The 26,255-nt window shown below is 35.0% G+C and overlaps 1 protein-coding gene across 1 annotated transcript in view; it reads right to left on the bottom strand.

Annotated features, from left to right (window-relative positions):
- Positions 1–1,281: 1,281 nt before the first annotated feature.
- LOC149781943 (cell surface hyaluronidase-like) overlaps positions 1,282–26,255 on the bottom strand; it is a 49,639-nt gene continuing 24,665 nt past the window's right edge. The window contains exons 2-18 of the mRNA XM_089935038.1: positions 22,940–23,156; positions 22,242–22,396; positions 19,831–19,993; positions 18,556–18,780; positions 17,382–17,569; positions 17,021–17,093; positions 16,294–16,424; positions 13,897–14,027; positions 13,422–13,491; positions 12,959–13,093; positions 12,359–12,485; positions 11,286–11,349; positions 8,076–8,259; positions 7,287–7,502; positions 6,462–6,661; positions 5,154–5,327; positions 1,282–1,369 (exon numbers count right to left, since the gene is read on the bottom strand). Of these exons, the coding sequence (XP_089791164.1) occupies positions 1,282–1,369; positions 5,154–5,327; positions 6,462–6,661; positions 7,287–7,502; positions 8,076–8,259; positions 11,286–11,349; positions 12,359–12,485; positions 12,959–13,093; positions 13,422–13,491; positions 13,897–14,027; positions 16,294–16,424; positions 17,021–17,093; positions 17,382–17,569; positions 18,556–18,780; positions 19,831–19,993; positions 22,242–22,396; positions 22,940–23,156 (2,541 nt within the window). The remainder of the gene's footprint in view (positions 1,370–5,153; positions 5,328–6,461; positions 6,662–7,286; positions 7,503–8,075; positions 8,260–11,285; positions 11,350–12,358; positions 12,486–12,958; positions 13,094–13,421; positions 13,492–13,896; positions 14,028–16,293; positions 16,425–17,020; positions 17,094–17,381; positions 17,570–18,555; positions 18,781–19,830; positions 19,994–22,241; positions 22,397–22,939; positions 23,157–26,255) is intronic.

Raw genomic sequence — 26,255 nt, forward strand, 5'->3', positions numbered from 1 at the left:
ATAATAATAACAGGCCTTTAATAATTGGGATTACAATTTATTAGTAGTATGTACAAGGCAAATGAAGCTACCTTTTATTTTACCACTTACCACAGGAATGTGTGTTACATCTCTGCTGTTCTTCGGCAGAACCTAAACAGTAAGCCCCGCCATGGGGTATCGGGTTGTTACAGTATCGGTACCTCTTTTGTATACCACCTGCAGAATGAATGCGTTTTTTCTCTAAAAGAGCTAATTCATAGCAGCAATATATATTTATCTGAAGCATACACTGTAGGAAATGTAAATTTAAAAAAAATTAGTTCATAAAGTAAAACAAAATCGTTTAATGGAAAATAGTGGGAGGCTGACAGTTATAGAGACAAATATTGATTAGGATAATCAACACTTTATTTATGTTAATTTTGGAAACGTTGCACTTCAGTAGTTTAAAGTAGAAATTTATTTAAAATTAAAATTATGTAAACATTTCCGATAAAAGTGTTCACGTCTTGGGTGTGTCCTCTTAGAAGAGTTCAGACTTCATTTTTCATTTTTTGGAAATGTTAGTTATAATGAAGTAATCAGTTGCAATATTACAGTTCATTATCTTTTCTAAGCCTATAGGAAAACATAACGGGATTTCTCTACATTGCAGATTGTTGTACTAGATGATGTAGTGCCAAGATTTTATGGCTTTCTCTCTCGTTTTTTATGCTATCAATACCAACCTCCACATGTAACCGAGCAGCTACTCCAGGGTCCAAAATCACCCCAGGCTCCATCTATTGTTCCTCTGTCTGCAAATGGACGTGTTGACTTGGCACCAACACCCTAAACAATATGAATTCATAATCAGTAATTCAGCTTAAATTACTAGTTTATGCTTGTTAATATGATGTATTGTATTATTATTAATCAGCGTCACATTACAACGCAGTGTAAAAGATAACATATTCTAACGCACTCAAACGCTATTGCACATTTTCAATATCATCACAGATTCTTTGAAATTGTCTTTGTGTAAAAGTGGAAATAATTCTATATTTTACTTCTACGCAAATATTAATTCGTCTCTGCTGTCTCGCTCTTCTGACTATAGATAAATAGAAACTTCATGTAGGAAAAAGGCTTACCTGTGGAGCGATCTCAGTAACTGTAGAAAGAGATTGCGTGTCAGTAGCCAAGGTAACCTAGACAAAGAAAGTCATACACGTTGAATATTTTTATTTTTATTTGTCAACAATTCGTGAAGATTTTAAAAATGGTGAAGTAAGCAAACCACACTTTCTTCCTTTCTGCTTAAACTTGAACTGCAATGAAACTGGGTTTGCTCTTGTCATTTGGATACTCAGTTTGTGAAAGTGGAGCATTAAAACCTAATTCCTTCCTAGGGATGAAAAATGGATGAATAAAGTAAAATGTACGAAATTGATGTGAATTGTTATGTACGTCTGTACTATTTGCTTAACTTTAATCCATGAGTATCGATTTTAATGATCACTGATAAAGAACATATCAAATTTCGAAATTCACGTTAATGATTGTAGACTCTGATCGTAGAGAATGGGCTATAAATAGGTCGTTTACTTGGATACTGATTCTGTGCTCTGCCTTGATAATGAACATGTTAACTTTTTTGAGGTAGATTACCATTGGTATACGAGAGTATTGCGGCATATGTGACGTCGGAATGAATTGCGATATTTAAGTCTTAATAGAATCGCGCAGTTACTAACAAGTGGAGAAGTGAACAATTATTCATATTCTATTCCTATTGAGCGGCATTTAATATTAGTCTTGTCGTTGGTTTTGTTTTGAGTTTGAAGCCATTTTTCAGCACCTGATAGGCTATACGCATAGCGGCCAGTAAAGGACGAACCCAAGAAAGTCTCTGTAAAATCCACCGACCTACTGAATGCTACTGGCCAGCTTTCTCACATTCACACGTTAGCCGAGCCTGAGACTCAAAACCACCACTGGTAAAGGAGAGCTCTTTAGAGTGCTCAACCACGGGTTCCCTCTCAATGGTCTAAAACTACGTAACATAAAGAAGCAAAAGCAGAATGTCTAGTACAACTTAACAAATAGTTTAATTTGTAAGTTATAATATGAAAATTTAAGAGAAACTTAAAGTTGTATTTATCTCTAATAACAGTGTTTAAACTTTATCATCAATATGCTGTCATGTTCACATTTTATGTCTGAGTGCTTAATGGCTTCTTATAGACGTCAGCAACTCAAAAGTTACTATTAGCAAAAGTAAACAAATGATAATGCAAAATGGTAACTAAAGGAAATAAATTGATCTTAAAACAACTTTGTTTGATGGGAATAAATCAGAACATTATAAACGCAATTCTCCTCAGTGACCCGAAGTCAACTAAAACGAAAGAAATATTACTAATATAAAATACATAACGAAAAAGTTTGGTTGGTATACTGACGTTATTTCCTCAGTCACGATAACAGAATATTGAATTATCGAATACAATTACTATGTTGTTAAATGTAGTGAAAAGATACTTATAATGTGATAAATAATGTATCAAGCCACATTTTGAACCTCTTTATTTTATTCAAATTGTTCACAGAGAAATACCTTGCAATATATTAATGATCTGTAATGTTTCCCAACAAACAAACAAAAAATTGGCCAGATGGGCGATTGAGACGATGATTTCAATACAATAGTTAACAATGCTGTGATACGATTTATTTATACACGTTCCTTAATCTAAACGAATTCTGCTTAAAACTGCACTAGCAAGAAAGAAGAACGATTTATTTATACATGTTCTTTAACATTTACCTTAACCTAAACGAAGTTTGCTTAAAACTTTACTAGCAAGAGAGAAGAAATATTTATTTATATACAATATTTCTTCTGTCTCGCTTGTTAAAACTTTAAGCAAAATCCGTTCAGATTTAGGCAAAATATTAAGCTCACAAATATTTTGGGATGTACTTTTGCAAGTTGAAAGGTATTGAAATGTCACCTGCCAAATCTATTCTTGTACATGAGGAGTTTACCTTTCAACAGGCACAACTTAAAAGCCCACTACCGGTTGAAACAGCTTAGAATAGCAAACACTGACTGATTGTGCCACAAAATAAAAATAAAATTCACTTTTATGGGCATTTAACATAAAATGGTTTTCCTTCAGAACTTTGTTGTAGTGGATACATTACCGTGCTTTTCTGAATGTTCAGGCGGGCCCTACAATCGGCATCAGTGCGATTGATGTTGGTTCCACTCATAGTTATCTTTACCATGGGACAACGGTCCTTTGGGCAGGCAGTGGTTTCTCCCGGTTGGCGATCATATTGGTTGATGAATTTGAAGTAGAGAACACTGTTAATTGAGTAAGACATATATTCAAGTGCGCATATAATAGGGTAGGAAACAAAGTTAATAATGTTGCATCCTTTTAATGTTTACCCTTAGTATACCTTAGACAAAAGACCAGTCATACGTTTTCATATTTTGCATGAGATCACATGGTATGCTTTCCCATGAGACAGTCGGAGAATATATCGAAAAACGTACGATATCAAACAAGTGAAAGACCATCCCTTAAAATATCAAGCCGAAATAACCACAAATGTTCCATTTTGCCGTCCCAATGGATGTCTAAAACTGGATGAAGAAATTTTCATGACAAGAAAAAGAAAGTATTTCTCTGAGTTTAGCGTTGATATTTATGCCAAGTCGTATGCAACCGGATCTAGCAGCAATTGTTGTAGTACGAAGGGACCTGACTTAGAAGACGAGAGCTGAATAATAATGCCAAATGTTAGAAATTCAACACATTCAAAGTTTTATCAAAATAACGGTACAGAATAGTTTTTGCCCAAAAGGCATAATTTCTTAGCTAAGTTATACTGCGTAAATCAAAGTTAGGAGGACATGCATTCAGAGGTCAAATCTCGTCTGTTATTATGGAACCTTTGAAATAAGCTTATTTAAGAATCTCATCAGTATAGCACTGCTTGTTAAATTTAATGCGTAAAGATGTGCTTTGTAATTCAAGTAGAACTCCAAAAAGAAGTAGACTACCACAAGGTCTCATCACTCTGATGCTACAAGTCCAGCAATTGTGGTGATATTAGTTTATATATTTTTCAAAACCCAAGGTCAGCACATCGGACTGTTTTCAAGGATACTAAACGTTTGCAGCACGTAAAAAAGGTAGACGGAGAGATTCTCATGCACAATTACGTAAGAATATGTTGAATGGTTCTTGAGCTAAAGTAGCTACAAGCAATATCCCACGTGAAGATAAAAAGTTAATTTCAAGAGACATTCCTCTTTCACAAATGCAATGTCTAGGCCTTGGTACAGCATATTCAATAAATTGTATCCGAATTTTGAAGAATGGGTCCTACGCTATGATTATTAGACGGAGCTGGTATAGTAGGTATTTTATGTTGATAAAATAACTTTATCAACTGGATCTCAGAAGACAAAATGCACATTTAGATGTAATAGTCGATTCACCTGATAAATGACACAAACATATTTGAAAGGTTGCAAAGCTATGCAGGTTTTAAAGAATTCATGTGTTATGATATAAATGTAATTTTCAAGAACGATAACTCAGTTTACAATGAAGTTGACGAGACAAGCCCTGCTAATGGCACATCGAGGTTTGTATGAACGTTAATATAAAAAAGACAGAATAACAAGAACATTAAATGGTTCCCGAGTTATACAGGTCATAAAGCTTTTCTGTGGTGCATTTTTAATATTGGTCGCAAAAGGGTTATAACTATTTCGAGCCTTGACAAAATCTATAACAGCTTTAGAAGGCAGGTCTACTTGTAATAATCAATTTTGCCAACAAATTGCAACGTGCTATGTATAATGGTTGCAAGGCTACGCTGATTACAAGAAGTTTGAGTAGACGGATAAATGAACCGAGGGATGAACGGAGGGAAAATATAATTGTTTGCAACAGAGGGGGTTAGCTTCCACGACGTAGGACGATTAATAGTTTTAATCATCTTTACAATTATCAATTATAGCTGTTGTCAGCATGAACCAAATAGCTTTAGCTTTATCGTGTCCAACATGTTACATATATTGAGCAAAACTAATGTGAGCAGAGCTTTCCTTTATTTTGTAAACTGCGTTATTGTTATAGACAGTACAACAAATATAGGCTACATACCCATTTGTGCTATCGTAGTAATATTTCTTGCCATCATTAATTGTGCTTTCCAAATCGGCAATACTGCTTGCTGCTATCCAACTACTCAAAGTCGGGGCCCAGTATGGAAAGTAGGAGTAAAGGTCAAATGATACTCCTCGAGGAAGACAAACTCCAAATGTTACCCACTTATCTCTGAAATAAAATTATATTATGATTTTAACGTGATATTAAATCCTCTTTCTACTAAAGCGTCTGAAATAATAATATATATGTCATATTTGTGCTCAACCAGGCAGGAACGAGGTCATACTCCACCCATTCAAAACTGAATAAGAGTTTCAGTTCATATTTGTAACAATTTATTTATATATCGTTATTTTGGGGTATTTAAATGAAATATCGTGCATCGAGTGCTTTTCATTTCTTTTATTTCATTTATTTGTTTACAGTTACCGTGCTAATTTGTTATTTAATGTTTAGTTTACATGTTCTCTTTCTAAATTATTAAAACTGTAATTCTAATGTGCAACTCATTTTGTAAAAGCCTGTATTTGTTTTCCCTTTAGTGTTATATAATATTGTATTAGCAGAATAATGTATCATTTTAGTATTGACCAGAATAAGGTCATGTATTCATCTATGGTTTACCTCTGTATCTTTTCCAGAACTACCTAACAATCAGCCTAATTAGCCACCAAAAGATGGTTATGCTTAAGACATTCCCCAAGCCAAAAGCAGAACATATAATTGCTGGAAAACAGGCTGGTTTCAAAGCAGGACGTAGCACTATAAAACAGACCTTTATCCTCAGAATCCTCTGCGAAAAATATCTGAAACATCACCAGAACCTCTATCATGTCCTCATTAACGTCAAGAAGCTTTCGACAAGGTATGTCATGCGGCCTTGTGGGCCAGCAGGAGGATATACAACATAGACGCAAAAGGAATCAACACCATAGAAAACATGTATTTTAAGGCGACTAGCGCAGTTCTCGAAACTAGCAACCAAAGTAAAAGTGAAATAGGCGTGCATCCTCTTACCCACTCTCTTCAACATAAAGTGTATCTGGAAAGGATAATGTCCGATGCCTAGGAAGACAACGAGGGCAGCATCAGCGTTAGAATTAGAACACTCACCATCCTGCGCAACGCTGATGATAATATCGATGTCTTAACATCAAAGAGTGGATAGGCATGGATTTTGCGAAGACCCAACAAGGAGTGGAGAACAGGGTAAAATAGAGAGAGTGTCGCAAAGTCATCAGTGGAGCCCCTACTACCAGCCATATATGGGTGCGCATGTTTGATTGTATATGTGCATCTTACTTTTCAATTCCATCACTGTATATTTTGAGAGGGTTCGGAATTTGGCTGCTCCAGTGAAGAATATATCTCTTGGATCCACCCAAGATTACCATAAAATCAGCTGAATCACCTCCTGTTAACTGCTCCTCAGCCCCCGTATCTACCCGCGTCATGATGGGATCTGTTATAGCCTCAATACTGTCTGGTACCCTCGGACGGATCTAAAATCAGAATGTGACCTCTTTGACTGGGGAACCGCTTGAGATGATACAGACGTTCTCAATAGATGCATGTATAATATACAAGCCACAACATTTCTACCAAACATTGACGTCATATGAAAGTTTCATATTTAGTTTTGTTTTAAGGAATGAAAATGGTGCACTTTTGAAGGTCTATGAGTAGCGTCAAACCTTTTCACTCGAGGTTATAATTGTTAGGAGGTTACGATTTAAAAAAGTTATAAGAAATACATTTGTATTCTGAAAACAAATCCATTATCTTGCTTTCTATTTGACAAAATAATCGCCATGTCATGCATTTCGCTCCATTATCATTTGTTAGCATCAAGACCCATGACAGACTATACTTGTGATGATGTATTGTTTATTATATACATTACCAATTGATAACATACAAATAAATAAAACATTATTGGACATAGAGTCGCAAAATTCAAATATGCTACGAATGATTCTCTCTTGGCAGAAATATCAACTGGATATAATATACCTCGCAGGACAGTATTGAATAAATAAAACGGTATCTGATTTAATTAATATTATTGTATTATACTATAATATGCATTTGTTCAAAAATTTACTTTGCGATGGTTTTATTCGTTACCTTTCCATAATCATGTGGACATATCGCCATTTCCCAGTTTACTCTCTTCCTGCATTGGTTTGTAACATAGTAATCAAATGGTTTTACAATCTGATTATTAGCAGCGCCAGAAACAGAGCCGTCCGTATCTTGGAATGTTGCAGCCTTGTCGCCGTCTTCATTTCCGAATCCAACATCCTCCTGGTCTCCATTTATGACCCAGTTTCCTGTAGAATCCTGAGTTGGAAGAAATACAAAAGCAAATACAGTTCTACTTATTGTTGTGTAAACCTTATCAAACAGATATTAGGTGGGTGCACGTTTCTCATGTGCTGGATCTATTTCCGATTTCAAGACTGAAATAGAGAAAAAGAGATGTTGTTTGGGTTTCCACTTATCCTTTTTCTCCCACACGTGCTCTTGCAAAATGTCTTAAGGAGTCATAGGGGACCAAGCATATCTAAATCCTAAAATAAATGAACCATATACAAAACTTAAAATATTTTAAAGTCACACAGGGCTCCTTATATTAGCAATTAGATCTGCAGAGCTTAGTCCCGATATTTCATCTCGTCCCGATTCGATTAATAATTAATTTGACTGACTTAGTTTTTAATCCACTGTTTAATCCAGTCCAAAACTTCTGAAACCGAATAACTGTGACTTTCTATACGTTAATGGTCCCCTCAAAACCTTCTCATCAAACCGATGTATTGATAGCGGACGACTAGTAGTTATTATTAACTGTTATATCAATTACACAGGAAACGGTCACTCGCACTAAATGAGGCGGTCATGTACAATACTTACCCCATCAACAAATGCAAATTTGGCAGCCTTCATGGAATTACCAGTAGAACTGCTAAGCCTATTTAGCCTCAGAAATCCTATAGCTCCCATGTTGTAGTAAGGTGTTTTCTTGTATCCCTTAAACCAGATGTTTTCCGCAAATACTGGTCCGTCCGAGTAGATAAATCCTTGCCTTGGACTGGTCCTGCAAGAGAAGTAAGTTTCAAAATAACAAAACTAATTAATACTCAATCACTGTAGTCTACACCTGATTTTCCTACTTTCTTTTATGTGCCGCTGATTTTGTAGTGTGTGTGTGCGCGGGTGTGTGTGTGTGTGTGTATGTGTGTGTGTGTGTGTGTGTTTGGGATGTTTAAGGTAGCTTTCAAAAAATTCAGTCATATCGATACGATGTCTGCAGTGTTGCAGTTTATAGTGATGTCTAGAACTGGGGCGTTATGCCGCAAACATGTAGCATGATACCACACCCAGTCACATTATCATGACATCAGCCGAAATGTCCTAACACGGACCTCTTAATGCTGAACTCCTGACGAAGCAGCTGTGAGTATAATTTTATAAGTCTTTGGTATGACTCGGCCGGGGTTTGAACCCACGACCTTACGCATCCAAGGCAGATGCTCTAACCACTATGCCACCGGAGCTGTGTCGCTGTTTTTTGTGTAGCATTATATATAAACTTATGAAAACACTGCATGATAGCTTTGGTTTAGGTTTAGATTAGAAATCGCACGTTAAGCAATATTATCATCGATAATATATGCTAGGAAATGAAGGACAATTCAATCGTAGCAATATAAATTAAAGAGTATACGGAATATAAAGAATATTCGTGATGGCTGTGGTACAATCTGGAGTAGAATGATCTCCTTTATTTTTCTGCTCATTGACATATCTTGTCACCTATTGGGTTACCTTATGTGAATTTAAATTTGAATATCCATGCAATGTTTCTTGCCAAAATATCGAGGTTCATGAAAGTAAATAGATTTATAACAAATTGTATTTACCTGAGTATGTTAAGATACATAGTAGTTGGCATGTTCCATCTTTCCATATATAATCACAAAAACCAATGGACCCTCATTGTAAAGACAATACTATAGTACTGTCCATGTTATAGCGTATCGAAGCCATGAATCTCAGCAAGTTGCTTGAATTTTGTATATTATTTCAAGATGAATAATTTCTCTTAATTTAACTGCATTTCTATTGACAACTTTTGAAAATGCAATTTCACACTGTTAATAAGCTTACTTTTCTATTCTTGTATAATAATACTCAGCCGCACCATGAAACAATCGTCAGAATACAATGCCATAACTGATAATGTATGTCTAAACACGAGAGGGGAGCATTGTATAACCAGTTTGAATAATTGAATAGCACAATGATCGACGCAGCAATACAGTACAAGGATTTCACAACGAGACGTGCCGCACAGCGCGACGTTTGCATCAATGTCGATTTTTGAGAGTTATACGTGATTAACAATTTAGAACTTAAATATTATTTCTCCTGACAATTATTCAGAGCAAAAATATGATGCAAACAAACTGAAAGCACTTACAAAGCCCTATCCGTTGGTACTGATCGGTGGTATTTGACTGTCGTTCCATTGAAAGTAAATATAGCTGGTTCACCAATATTGCCGGATTCGCCGATGAAAACACTGTCTTTTATGAACTTTTCTTTCGGACTTGATCTAAACCAAAACAAGAAGCGATTGTGATGTTTTAATATTTCCGTAGTGAATGGTTCCTGACATGATATAATCGATAACCTGTTGTTTATGATATGTCTAGGATATGACTAAAATTAATTTGGTGTTTGCAAAGTCTCCAGTAAATAACAAGCATTGCAGCATACCGTATTTCTTCTTTTTTTCTGGGTCGCTGCCCTATTCATTGTGACTCAAAACAGCTGGACTTTAACCCTAAGAATATCTTAATGTTTTGTCTTTATGTCACACATGCTGTAATGTAGCTATACGTCATGGAAATTATTTGCTTTTCATTTCACAGTTTAGAACTCACACTTTCTGTCATTATTAACCATGCACATAAATCACCTGTGAATTATCGAATAATCGCATGCTTCTCAAAAAAATGTAATTAGAAATGAAGAGCTTTAGAAAAGTATGTGTCTCACCTGGCATATGTCAAACCTCTAAGACCGCCCAGAAGCCTGGAAATAAAATGTTCAGAGAGATATATTTGTGAAATGATAAAATCTCTTTTTCGTCTTGATATACCACAAACAGGAAGAAATAAATATACATTAAAGGTAAAACGATTTACACGAACACGGTGAACGAGAGAGAGAGAGATAGAGATTTATTTTCCTACGTTAATGCCGGATTTATTCCATCGTGTGGTACCAAAATAATGATATGTTATCGTGAGGCTATTTGTTTGGTATAAAGGATAAACTATTTCCGGTATTAACGTAGGAATATAATATGTTCTTCTTGTTATATGCCAACTTCCTCCAGAATCGAAGTTTAGAAGATTAAACTAAATCTTCGGTCGAACGCACTCACACCCAACGCTTTTGTTCGTAGCTTCACCTTACATTCATAGTCTGAAAATATAAGTATAAGTGACTTGAGAAAGCGGTAGGATTGGGTTGACATAATCTGCCACAGTAAATTACATTTTGTCCATTTTATAAGCAATTTAAATCTATCTGAAAACATTGCACGTGTGGTTCAGTGCAAATGAGTGGAGTTCTCGTTGTTATTCTTGTTTTTGTTGGTTTTTGCTGTTGTAAGGTTTAACGCCATTTTTCAGCGCAAGATAGGCTATACATGGCGCCCAATATTAATAAGGGAGGAAGAACCCGGGAAACCCCCTGAAAGAACCATCGAGAAGCTACTGGCAAGCTTTCTCACATACACACATTGGCCGAACCCGAGATACGAATCCAAGCAGACATATGTGAGATGGCTGTGATCGATAACGGTGAGCGCCTGGTCAGATTTCTTTATCAAAGATTAATTTCCATGCCTGAGATGTAAGGCAATATCTATCTATTTCTCCTGGCATGCAGGTTACTCTTTTATTTAGTTTTTGCAGGAGCAACTTTCGAAGGCACCCACAATCAAGATGGGAAAAGTTATTATAAGGGCATATTTGTTACATGCGAAAATATAGGAACGATAATATATACACATGATTTCGCAACACAAAATGGAAGACGAACACTTACGATGAATTAGACATTTCAAACCAGCCACCACGAATCCATGCATTCTGGTTCCAGTTGTTGTAAGCTAGAAAAAGACAACCGTAAACATCTTTCACGTCATTGCCCAGTCATGCATGATACAAGTAAAATAATTCTTCTGAATTTGTTTAGTCACACAAATTATCTTTCTTTGTAAGGGTTTCATATTTCTATCGTATCACAGGTTCCGAAAATACTCAAAATATGTTTTAATACAATTATCTCTAATATCGTTAGCGTAATAGGTGGAGCAATCTCAGCAAGTATATTTCATCCAAAAGCAAATGAAATGAAGGCTGCATTGACATAGGTAAGTGTAAACATTGTTTTGAAAAGAAAATACCCTCCACATAATTAGTATTCTGAAAGACTTTGAACACATACAGGATCCTTTTCTTTCCTTTTTCATGGCTCACAACCCCAAATGGAGTTCCGAAACCAGGAAAGAAAAGGAATCTAACTGGATACCCCGCCTTAGAACATTTAAACCAAGTTAAACCAAGAAGACTAGAAAAAGACAGCCATTCACAACTAAAGTTACCTTTATCCAGCCGGCATGTTCGCTTTTCCATAATTCTCTAAATTTCCTTATTAGTCACCCAATAATCTATAGTTAAAACTATATCAATGAAATATCCGGGGTATAATTTACATAACAGATGACGCTATGGCTCATCGATTTCTAGGTCAATATAAAATATATTTCAGCATCCGCAACAAGTCATAGTCATGTAAAGTTTACAAAGACAACGGTTTGTCTGTTTTATTTGATTATTTTGTCCATGTTTTGTATTTGCCTTTGAAAAAGACTCATTAAGAGTCGAAAGCGCATAGGCCAGCTAGATACTAGTTTTCTACTGTTCGTAGAAAGTTTCTTATATATATATATATATATATATATATATATATATATATATATATATATATATATATATATATATATATATATATATATATAATGCTACAAACATTTCAGCTCATTTATATATGTTTCACTTCCTCTATTCTACTTTCCCTATTTAGAATTTACGTTTGTATGTCATTGACCCCTTTACCTGTTAAACTAATCAATTTCACTTTCTTAGCTGGTGAACTGCTATTGGTTGGATCTTCCAGTGGATGATAGTCATTGCAGCAATCCATTTGTCCATCAGGTGCTAATTTGTTGTCGATGAATAAACCCTAAATAGATATAAAACATTTAGCATGCTTGCACTGTTAGAATACAGTTCAAAAATAAATTATAATGTGTCAAAACACACGGAGCAGCAGTAAATTCACTAAACAGTGCTACCTTCTGCATGTGATAAATCCTTTACCAAAGTAATGTAACATTCTCCAGGGTTGTCAACAAATGTCACATACTCGAATCATGAGTAATGGATTCTGATAAAGAAAGCATATGTTACCGAAAATGCATTCTTGTCAGTTTCCCTCTTTACCGATTATATCAATTCCCGTCCATATTTTCCAAAAAACTAATTACTTTAATTAAAACATACAAATATGGTGCTCCCATCATTGTATTTGTCAAAGAGTAAATGCATGCAACTCTGAATGTTTCAATGCTTATGTCTTTTTCAGGTATTAAACTAAATGAATTCGTTATTAAATAACATAATACAATCCAGGTTTTGTTTTTGTAAAGTACTTACAGATTCATATCCGTGTACTACGTTGTTTTCGAATAAGGAAATAGCTGTGCGGCGAGCTTCCCCTGGTGCCATAAAGTTTTCCGTAGCTGATGGACCTAGAGGTGACTCTGGATAAATGTACCAAATTCCTTTCCCCTGAATTGATGAAAATCATGCTTATCAAAATTGTGGTGAAATAAAACGTGTATTCACAAAATTCATTAGACCAATAAGACTTAAAACACCCAAAATAATCGAATCATCTTGGTTTAGGTTAGGAATAAAAACCGGCCTTCTTGCAGGAAGCAACTTGAACATTTTTGTAAAGCTACGTTTGTATGATTTTAACCATTTTGTAAGTTAACTAATCAGTTGTGTGCGTTGTAGGATGAACTTTCTTTTCATAAAATGAGTTGCTCCTGATTTTACAAACTGTATTCAAAAGAATGAAATTCGTGCTAAACACGTGGACAAAACAACATACCTCGCCACCAGCACCAGCATTGTTTTTTAGGTAATTCAGAGGATTGGTCATCCAGTAGGATGTAGGGTCACTACAAAAAGATCAGAAATTGAAATTTTTTCATTTATGTAAGAAAATGTATCTTTATTTTCAATGTCTTGTCTGAAAGAAAAATAATTAAAGAAAAAAGAATCCTAACAAATCATTGTATAATTCAAATGCAAAATTTGCAAAAGATAACCACAAACTCACTGAATTGTTGCAATAGTTTTATGAATATAAGATAACTTAGCACAATTTTTTTTATTAATGTTTGAAATATTTTGGCACATTTGTTCACGATGCGTATGTATTTAAAATTAAAAACAAAAGCTACCTTTTTCAGTAACATAGTAGAAGATTCCAAACTAAAGCTACACGTTTAACTCTGAGGATGCACTTTGTGTTATTCATTACGACATAAAAAGTTTATTATAATATAGCCTAATAAACTTACCTATCAGATGGGATGAGCTTTGCCTTCAAGGTTCCAAGAGCCAAATTCCCATCCAATGTATTATACTTTTCCCCACCGTCCTCCAGAAAGTAAGAGTGCCCAAGAGAACGATAGCAAACATTGTCCTTGACCTATAATATAATTAATATAACTCATTAATATTTATATACAGACAGGGTCAGCAGCAGAATAACGTGACATGACTTGATAGAGATCATTTTAAAAATGACATTAACGACAGGAGGAAAATGCCCAGCGTGTAAATTAACCAAAATATTTCTTCACAGAGGAAGCATTTTATTTTGAGAGGCTCTAGCGATTGAAATAAGATGTATAGCATATTATGAATAAATACGTTTATATAACAAAAGTTAGAATACCAATGTAGATGTCATAAAGAGCGGCCATGGTACATAAAACTAATATAACGAACATTTTAGGGACGTTAGAAATCATGCCGTGTGAAGCGGAACTCACAATGGATTTTTCCCCCATGAAAATGTGAGAATTTACCGGCAATTTGCTGGGATTTCATCTCTGCCATTTGATAGTATGTATGATAATGGGTCATTTGATCTTTTGTTCAATGGGTATAAATGTTCTCTTCTTTAACGAAGTTTTTGACGCTTTGAATGCTTTGAAATCACCAACACATAAGGTAACATTCGGTCCATTTCGCTTTATATTATCGATCGTCTATAAATCAGCTCCTAATTCAGTTCTATTTTAAGATAACAAACTTTACATCATATCACACGAACTGACGCGCAATTCAATTCAGGCATGCTATCAATGCAAAAAACCAGCAGTTGTTCGATTTGTTTCAACGGAACCATTTCCGTTTGTGTGACACAAATTAATTAGCAATATGAGATGTTTCGCAGGAGCCGGGTTTGTTACCAGGGTACCAAATCATTGAATATCCAGAAGACCCAAGGGAAACGCCACAAATTATAGTTAAAACAGGAGTTTTGCTTTTAGCTATTTAGTTGTAAATAAATTTTATTTATACTGTATATAGTACACATTTTAATGTGATCGTCTCTGGAAGCAAAGGTTTGATCTGCCTACTCAGTTGCTTTATTAATTAATAGATAGCTATAAGATAAAATATTTGCGATGTGATAATTTATTTAATAATTCCAAAGTACTACCGATGGATCAGTTCGCATAAAAACTAAAATCTAGGTTATTGTTTGCATAATCAAAATGGAGACTTTGCAAGTTGCACAGTAATCTGACTATCTTTCAAAAATTCAAATGCACAAATTAGTTTTTATTTCCATCAATGAGACCTAACTACTTAATATTCGCGTATAAAATTGGTATCGTGATATATATACAATACAAATGTCCTGATACTGTCACCATATACTCAACAAGTGAAGGTTTGTGTTGGAAAGTTTTCTCTCATTTGCATGGAGGGCGGGTCCGCTAAAAACAACGGAACAGTCTTTTACGAGTGGAATTTTGTTTTAGACTGAAACGGGTTCATTTCTACATGCAATGAGCGTTCTGTACAAACATGATGCTTTTACCAATACAAGTCCTGGACTGGATAAGATCAATCAACACATAACCGAGTCTAAACCTGAATTTTAGAATCCTGAACCTGTCACAGATTTCACCTACAGAACATAAATAGAGGTTTAAACAAATATTTACGCATTTACGCCAAAGTTTAAAACTGACTTAAATTTTAGACATTAACTAAATTTTGAGTCTGGACAAAATTTAAGACTTATTTTGACGAAATATAAGTCTGATCAGAAGACATTTAAGTCTGATCAGAATAAATTTAAGTTTAATCAGAAGAAATGTAAGTTTGATCAGAAGAAATATAAGTTTGATCTCAAATGAACCAAACATTCTGAACTCCACAAACAGACTAAACTTTAAGACTAAATTTAGTGACATTTGAATCTGCTTAGGCGGAAAGTCAGATCTAAGTCACAAGAACAGCTAGAACTGAGCAATATATCTAACTGTTTTTTAGGCGTAACTTACAATTTCCGAAATCAAACGATTGGACATGACTTTAAAATTTGCGTTGTTGAAATTTTGATCCAGTTATTCAGTCTAATTTTCAATTTTAAAGTGGCATTGTTGCTAAGAAGCATGATTTCGACGACCATTTAAACAAAGCTGAGAAACAATATGATTCTAAGTAATTACAGATAATAGCTAAAATAATGTTCCTGTTATCCCAAAAGGTCTTGTAAATAACATATTCGCAAGTTTTGGTATTCAAGGGGTTAGCATGAGAATTGTGACGTCTAGAAATTGTAGAGTCTAAACGATTACGGTGTGAGGGAAATACCCATCTAATATTTTGGAAGTAATAAATATGACATATAAAGAAGTTTCACTTTTATTTGACAAAATGAGATCTCTTACCAATACACCGTGAGTTCCATGGATAGTTACACATCTAGCAAAGGTATGGTGTATACTGTTCTCCTTGACGTAAGGTCTGTTGGTGTAATTTCTCGTGTCTTTGCACATATGGAAGTGAACGGGATATGAACCTGGAAGGAACGCGAATTAAAATATTTAAATGTATATCAGTCACATGTCTTGATCCAATTTATGTCAGTAATTTTATGGCTTGACCGTCTCAATACTCATACAAAACAAACGTCTCATCATTAGTATAATCAATACAAGCATCGAGTTAACTAAAGCTAGAAGAAAGACAGAATAAAGAAAAGCGCAACTCAGAATATTACAAATGCAATTGGTAAATTTAATGATGATGTTTTAAGGAATCCTCTCTGACATATCTTGTGGAAATTACATGCAGAAGATTCATGTATGATTTTCTGAACTTTAATGCATTGCTATTATTTGTATTTTGTCTTTTTGTTTTAAATTTTCGACAAAAGCCATAGACATCACAAGTAACCCTATATGGCTATTGGGAAAAAAGACAAGAAACGCATTCTTGAAAACTTCGTTAAATGTACGGATATAATCATAGCCGGTGTAAAGTTAAGAATAATTTCTTATTTACTTAAAACATGCTATTACAAAAGCAGTATGATAGATTGATCAGAGAGATAATGATAATATTTTCCTTAATCATGTATTTATTGTGAACAAACACGGCTTTAAGCACGCATACCCAAATCGGTCTGTTGTCCCATGTGATACAGTTCAGTTCCTTCTACTCTCCCATTCTTAAAACCGTATAAAAACTGAAATGAAACCAAAGTACATGCATGTATATGTCTAAACTATATATAGCAGCAGAATTCCACCTTCTACGAGGAAAATGCATGATTATGGATTTATTAATGACGTAATGTCAATGAAGAATATATTGTTAATGACATATATGTTTATGGTAAATATGTACAAGGCCACATTTTATGGTCAAAATGAATCTAGCGTTAATTCCTGGCAATAAGCTGAATGTATCACATTTATTGACAAGTATTATGTACATATGCTGAAATTGTATATGATATAAATTCGGCTTGTACCTTGATGTGTCCCCCAAACGTGTCATAGTTGAAGTTGCTGCACTTTCCTGGACTATTGGCATCATTGACGTAACAACTAGCCTCCATTTTGCCCTCAAAAATAATGTTTCTGCTCAACAGCGCCACCTCTGCTCTCATGTCTACTACTCCATCTTCTACCCCGCCCCAGTGAGTGTAACGGGGTGGTACTGGTAATGCGAAGAAATCAACCATTTAATAATGTATGTAGAAGATTCCGCACGAGCACCACCACTGTCTCCTATTTTTGTACAGACCTAGTATCCACCCTGCTTACTATAAAATGCAAAACTATGAAGACGAAAGTGTTGACATGCACTGAAAGTGTATCACTTTTTTCTTATTAAAGCTGTTCGGCATTGGCGCGCAGTTTTTTTCCTTAAATAATATTTGTAAACAGTGATAGACACTAACACCGTCTATAAAGGTGTGAGTAATACTTCAGTCAGAGATAAACATCGTGTCCAATGTATTTTCGTACGTTTATTACCTTTAAAGGTGTATTATAGAACACAAAAAAAAAACACAACAAAAAACAACGTGTATCTCTACCTTGTCAATTGCTAGTTAGATTTCTATTGCAACTATTTACAATTATGTACAGTGCACGATGATATTGTTTATAATTATCAAAAGCGTAAAGGTTTACTTACAGTCTATCCTGACTTGCTTGTTGCTACATGAAGAACATTCTATTATTGTCCCCTCTTCCGCCTGGTTCCAATCATAATCAGTGGAGGAAATAACGACCTTGTCCCCTTTAATAAGATGGGATGAGATCTAAAGTACACGCTCATTCATTATTATTATTATTATTATTCCTCCAGACAGGCTAATAGATTGTGTATGCCATCATATCAATATGCAAAGAGGAATTCTACAAATTCTTTCTTTATATTCACTTAGCATCCATTTACCTTAAATCTTATGGCACATCTTACCTTTGAACTAAGCATGATGTCCTTCTATTCGAACCTCTATGATTATTTCTACGTCCTAATACTTACTGAGCTGAGCTAGGTAAAACTATTGATAACTAATGGTTTATTACAGCTCTATGCTGCTAAGGAGCTTGCTGTTGATGACTGGTGTATTTAAATTTTAGAGTGGTTTTGAGTCCATGTATGCCTGTCCTAACAAACAAATTGATTATTACCAATATTCCATGTGGTCACATAATCGATGAGAGTTATTATGGGATATGCGGCAAAAGTAGTAAAGATGAAAAAATTCTGTTTGGCTTTCCAGGATTCGTCAGTGTCAGTCAAGCTCTCCACAAGAAACTTCAGCCCTTTGTCCCAAAGAGTCAAGTCAGCGGAGGCAAGACTTCCTGAGCTGGATGGTGGAGTGATTGTCTCTTTCACCACTACACCAGTGGAAGCTGCAATAGTATAAAATGTTTATGGTCTGGCACGCATACATACATGCACGCACGCACGCACGCACGCTTGCACACACACACACACACACACACACACACTCACACACATACATACATACATACATACATACATACATACATACATACATACACAGACATGCAAACAGCAAAGCAGAATGAATCAAAATGGTCATTTGCAAGGAGATAATATTATTAGGATCATGTATAGAGAAGATAAATGACACATATAAACCATTTAATACTATTTCTCTATTGTATTAAGTAAAACAATCACTGATAAACTTTGCTCATTCCTTAGGAGCAATGAATTATAAAAAAGTGCGCGTATTTTTCCAATTCATAATTTAAGTTGCTGTTTGGTATTTGGAAATGTTCCTGAACACGTTATATGAATGCAAATTCAAAGGACTTGTTTGGAATTTTTTGTAGTATTGGGATTTGTATCAAATTTAAGAATGCCTGGGAGTCGTGAAACTAATAATAATTCACTAATGAAATTGAATTTGGCTACAAACATTTCATTTCTGCATGGAGGATGGCTCGATTTATTACAAATTATGTTTATTTTAAAATGTGAAATTTTACTTTTATACACCAAGGCTGCGTATGCATTCATGTTGTTGCTGACTGTCCTCAGCTTGCTTGTGCCTGTCACACTTCCAAAAACTAAAGTTTCAAATGCGTTGTAGATTTCGGTTAAATCATTGGTCAAGATCAAATTCTTTCTCAGCGAGAACAAAAGCACCTCGTTGTTTGCTAATTCTGTGAAAAGAGAAACACACACATATAATAATAACGTCATCGTTCAGATTTAGTTTCACTCAAGATAATCGGAGGCTCTATCTATTCTGTATTAAAACAAGGATTTCATGTACCCAAGGATGAAATGAATAAGCACAATTCTATACTTAATCAAATAAGGATACTCCTTTTGATTTTACATATTTAATTTAAATTCTTTATAACCTAAAATTAGAAGAAAAAAATTGTTTGCAAAGCTTGACGTTGACAGATATTGCTCAAGCGTACCTGTAATCATTTTTCGTAAAGTATCCCGCTTTTCAAGTTCATTCGAAGAGTAAAACCCAAACACTTCAAATTTCTTTTTCACAGGCTGATTTAGGGTATTGATTTCGAAGACGTATGCTACAAGGGCGTCCATCCAACTGTCAGGATCGTTGGGTCCATCCACCTGAATGAGAATGTAAGGGTGGATTAATATATATTTATAGAATTTATGTTGGTGTTTGAACAGAGACAAGGAAATCCCAGTCAAAGGGTTATATTTCTGTCTCCCACGAGGCTATGCCACGCGGAGAGATAACTAATGTAACCCCGTGACTGGATTTTCTTGTCTTAGTACAAACACCGACATAGATAGTGTTCCTCACTCATCTTTTTTCAATTAAATTAATGGTACCCGGCATGCTTGCAATATAGCTAGCAAATGCAACACGCATATTATCAATGAGCTAATAGTATAGCCTCTCACGTTATGTAAAGGTCATCAAGTTTTATACTATTTATGAAAATATGAATAATTTTCTAAGTGTAGTCTAGTTGTATATGCCGTTCCTCGTAACAACAACAAAATCAAGAAGCGGTTTGGAGAAACGTGCTATAGTTATATCAATACCGCACATTAATATGAATATGTTAATGAGATCAATTAGAAGACCTGTCGACAAAAAGTACATATATTCTACGCATGAGAAAATAGAAACATAAAAACATTTGAGATTATTACTGTATTAATACATTGAATCGATGTATGCCATACTAGAATAACTATACATAATTAATATTTTAAATGGATAATATGTAACTTTCAACAGTGCCAATTTGGAACACGTACTATGGCAGAAAATGGCACCATACTTTGCATTACAAGAGGCCTACTGGATACAGTTTTAATCAAGTGTGTAGTAGCTGAGGAGATTTCAAATTCATGACTTTCTGGGAAATTTATATTTTCTTTCATGGAAATAGCAAAGATGTAGCAATCGCTATTGCAATGACATACTACAAGGAAATCTACTTGTGGAATAGCGTGGGACCTGATGAATTATCAGTCTGGTTGGTAGGTGCAGATGTTGTCATTCGAAATTGCTTTACTGTGTCTGAGTCATCTGGTGTGGAGTGTTGTTGTTGGACAAAATTGAGAAAACCAGCATGACATAATACATTGATGATTTTGTGCCGGCTTTGCAGAGAGTATGGATTTCTGTAGCCAGCGATGTGTATAGCCTGTGTGCCTCGAACTATATCAAAAAGCTCAACGTCGTGTGTGTATGTGTGTGTGCGTGTCTCAAAATGGTTTGGTTTTGTGTTATTAGAGTTGCAGATACCTTCAATTGCTTTATTAGTGAATTTCGTTATGATATGTATTCGTTGTTTTCGGTTGTTGTAGGTGTTGATGTTGTTAGATTTTATAACAACTCCGTAAGGCACAACAGAAAACAGCAAAGGTATCTTCATTGTAAAAGAATTTCCTATTGCATGAACACCATGACCGAGACGACCGGACTGAGATAACAAAACTGAGATAAGACAAATAAGCTTAGCAGAACAGCTAGATTTCTTTGTCGAATCAGTGAAAAATAGATGGGAAGAAATACAAACACATACCAAAATTAATCGTAAAGATCACGCTAGATGGATGGAAACGTAGAGATGGCTAAATAAGTAAACTGTTAAATATATTTATATTCTACTTTGATTTATAGATTGTTGAGCATCAGTCAAGGAATAAACATATGCACGTTAAATGCACTTCAGAAAAAACTAATTTACCAGTTAGGAATATTCCTTGGAGGAAGACAATAAATAATTCTAATAATTAGCATGATACTAAACGCTTTGATTGTGAAAGAATATAGGTAAATAAGGCTCTGATGTCAGTTATATTCGGCACTGGGAAGAATAATTTCTTTCCCGTTTTCCGATTATTCTATCAAAACTGACCAGAAATGCATCTGTACATGCACCCAAAGATAAGTTACGATAAAAACAATATTCTGGTGGAGCCAATAGCAGATATAGGTCTATTAGTGGTTTGACTTTGACCCCAACACTGGCTTGTATCTATCATTGAGAAAAGGTCTTTGTCATGCACAATCTTTGCGAAACAAAAGACCAAATATGATCGTCCGACCTCAATTGGTTAAACAGGGTGTAGAATAAAATTGCGTTTCCAAATTACCCATAACAAGGTCAGACTAATCTAATCTACTTCATATCAGGGCTGTATACGGAATAGAATCAAAATATACTAATTTTGCAGTAATGAAAAACCAAATAAGATCACCCTCTCTCAGACGGTGTTGAAGACAGTTTGGTTACAAGGTTGCCATTCGGAAGAACGCTTAGATCGCGAATGGACAAGAATGCTACAAGACATTGAAGAAACATCTACTGGATATTTTCAATTGTACACATACGCTATGATCATAAAGAATTCCGTTTGATTTGGAGAGCTTCTGTAGAGTTCCATCCAGTTTAGTCCAGGACAACTTTCTCTTGCCATGAACCTCCAGTGTACCACCGCTCTTCACTAAAATTGACTTTCCGATTTCTGGGAAATCACCGCGCTTTCCTGTCAAAAAACACAGAAAAATGGGTAAATGGGTAAATGAATCGATATTCGTCATTGTTATTCGTCATTGTTGTTATCGGTCCTCTATATCCTGTCCGATATAAGTTCATCTATTCATCTCTTGCACTTGCATTATTTCCTGTTTATTCTCCCCCAACATCTCTTCTAACATCACACTAATACGCAGTTACGTGAAATGCAACCTATCATACAAAAACTATGGTAGATATATTGCCATTAACTTATTTTCATAAAGAGCCATTAGTCTGTTAGTCGTAAAAGTAGTATACGATGAGACTTTGACGCTTGAACCTATTACGTACATAATTAGCATTCGAAAGTTTCTATACGTTTGCGTCAAAGATTAGATCACACTATTCTATTTTGTCTATCTCATCAATTTATTTCGCCATGCTTCTTCAACTCTTTTGCATCTAATCTAGTATTTATTATTTAGACGTAATATGCAGTAATATCTTAGATATGAATAACACGCAGAACAATTAAATGAATCGATGACATGTTGGGAAATTCAGTTCTTACCGGCAAGTGTTACATGAACGTTTCCTTGATGAAGACAAGATTCACTTCCAATGATGACCTCTCCTGATATCTCTATAAAGTTTACTGTTAGCGTGATATCCACCTTAGGACTGAATACGAGCTTCCCACTAGAGATCACTACAATGCCTGTCAGGGTAAGGTTTGATTCATCTAGGAGTATGCCCGTGTCGATTGTCACATTGGCGCCAACAGCTGGCTGAATAATAATAATAATAATAATAATAATAATAATAATAATAATAATAATAATGATAATAATAATAATAATAATAATAATAATAATAATAATATGTTCGAAAGCATATATGCTATAGGAGACAGATATATATATATATATATATATATATATTGGATGACATCAGTAGCAGATCCACAATACCTAGATAATTAAAAACGATATTATACATTGATGAGATGATTACACCGGTCAACAATGGAAAATTATCACAATATGTCCGATGTTCGCTTGATATACCCCAGGCTCACGAAGGATAGAAATATATCGATCCGTTTTGTAAATTTCATTTGCTCATGGCATTCTTGTTTCTTTATTTTCTACATAAGTAGTAATAGGTGATACCCTACGGACAAAGGGACTTCTATGTTAAATTTACGTGGTTGTACCCTACCTACAATGGGAATTTAACATGAGGAATTTTAACATTGGATGCATAGGGACAATGGATTGGGACTGTCTAGGGTCAAAAATGTTGGGACTGTCTGGCATCAAAAATAGTGGGTTTGTATAGGGACAATAGGAATGATGACGTCACGGTGGCAAGAATGTTAAATTCCCATTGTCCGTAGGGTACAACCCCACCCAAATTTAACATAGAAGTCCACTTGTTCGAAGGGTATTACTACTTACCTCTCTTGTTATTAGTGTTCAAGACTAAATAGTCACGATCTCTTCAGAAAGGAAAGTCTGCATGAACATTGAAATATTTCACAATGGCGAGGTCACAATATCAAGTGATTAAATAACAGGCTTAGTCTCACTTGCTCGGCAGCTCTGATGGGTGTTAAGCATATACAATTTCCATTTTGCAATACGCTAAGAAAATATCTCCTGGAAACACCTAATAATTACCTTTAGCTGCAATGAAAACTAACGCCTAGTATTAATAATGTAGGGCAGCCACCCTAAGTGTTACAGATTTCCCTTAGCATGCGAGAAAAGACACAACCGAAATATTTCATACGTCTAATACAGATTTATACACAGATGTGACTTCAGACTACAAAATAGGAACCCGCTGTCAAACGTTATATCGAGTCAGGTATCTTACTACAAAGTTAGCAAATAAAAATAACTTGAATACAATTGTTATATGGTATAAAGAAATTGGCAAAGTACGTAAATGTTAATAATCATTCGGTTTGCGAATAGTTAGTCAGATCCTTCAATCTATCTGTCTTATTTTAAAATTAATTGCAGACTGGTAAATGTGAAAATGTGAAAAAAACTTGTTTCTATTGATCTTGTTTTCAGGTAGATTTCTGATAGTTTTCACACATTGCTACAACCATCATCATCATCCTCATCGTCGTCGTCGTCGTCATGATCTCATTCATAATATCGTGTTCTTTTCGTAATAACGTATACCATCTATGTTCAGATGTTGCAATGATGTTCACATCTATTTCTTAATATCTGAAGCCTCTTGTGAGTAAGGTTTCTGATTTTGTTTTATTTTTGTTTTCCATTTCCCGTCGATTTTATCAATCTTGCCATCTCTTATAGATGTAAACGGGTTCGCCACTTATTACGTTTGAATACCTATCTGAAATCTCCTTACCAAACTGCCTTTATTGAATGTATGTATGCATTATAGCGAACATAACTGTTTGTAGCCAATAAAAGTGGTACGGTCATTGAAGAATAATGGTGTTGAAGACATACTAGTGGTGGTGGTGGTAGTGGTATCCCTGCTCTTTGCACAAAAATTATAAATTCTCTTCTTCATATTTAAAATATGTAAACCAAAAACCAACCAAACCAAACAAAATGGATTCTAAATCTGCTTCCCCTTCGGGGTCGATAGCTACCGCATTTTGTTAGATAACACCTATGCTCGCTGCATATATAACCAAATTGAAACAACAATACAACCACCATAGTCGATTAAATGTAATACTGTGAACGCAGACATGTTTGGAATTGTAAATGATCATAGGAATAAAATGTTTCTGATAATTAATTGTCCAATAAAACACATATTTTGATGTTTTAAGACTTTATCGACACCGTTTAAAGGCATTTGGATTAAACGATGTTAAAAATGCAATCAAATAACAAAAAGAAAAATAGAAAAGACAACATTACCTTTCCTGAAGACCACGTTGTCGGATCTGACCATAATTTAAGAGATGCATCTTCATGTGGACAAGTGGCTACAGCGGCCGTTTGTTCATGTGCTACTAATAGCAGGAACAACGCCAATATATGGAACGAGATACGACATAATGCCATCATCAGCGTTCGGTAGTATTTTGCTAGATAAGGTTAAGGTGCTTGTATTTATACTGAAGTTTCCGATCGCTATTTGTGTGCTTTGCCACGTGTCTGATGACATCATGTTTCGCTTTCTTTCATACTCAGCTAATAACAATGTCATACAAATATTGGGTCCGGGTACTGATGTACCGTTCTGATGCACACGTGTATCAGACGTAATCACCTCGGGCGATTCGTTCAATTTAGTTTAATTATACTTAACCAGAAAGCGTTATGGGCTAAATAAGTTAGCCTAGATACGTGACATACGACTACTAGGTCAAGTTTCGTCTGGCTGATGCTTCATACATTTCCCTGATAAAGATTTGTTGTTCTAGCAATCAGTGAGGAGGGTTTCAGGGGCGTACAATAGCGATTTTATTAGTGTCTTATACCGATTAGGGTGTGTACGATATTTTATGGTTTTGTGCCGCTAGCGTGGTTTGTGAGAAGATAGTAAATTTTGTTGATATCATGAAAACTGGCCTCAAAAATTCACTCTGATATTTCAGGACTTTTCTTCTTGTTGCATTCAGAGAGAGAGAGAGAGAGAGAGAGAGAGAGAGAGAGAGAACTCCAGGAGTAGCTAAAAAGAGCGGCATAGACGCCTTATGGATTACATGTTATGAAAATATTTTGGAAAAACATTATTACAGGTTACTGTACCATTATAACCCAAATGGAAAATTAAAACTAGTCATGAAAAGATGTTTCACCATGGGAACGGAACATTGCGGATGACAATAGGGCCTCCTTTGGAAGTCAATAGCATGTTTCGGTTATAAATCACTTCCCCCG

This window comes from Sinohyriopsis cumingii, chromosome 15, assembly GCF_028554795.1.
Source record: "Sinohyriopsis cumingii isolate HCF-2022 chromosome 15, ASM2855479v2, whole genome shotgun sequence".
In the NCBI taxonomy this organism is placed as follows: Eukaryota; Metazoa; Mollusca; class Bivalvia; order Unionida; family Unionidae; genus Sinohyriopsis; species Sinohyriopsis cumingii.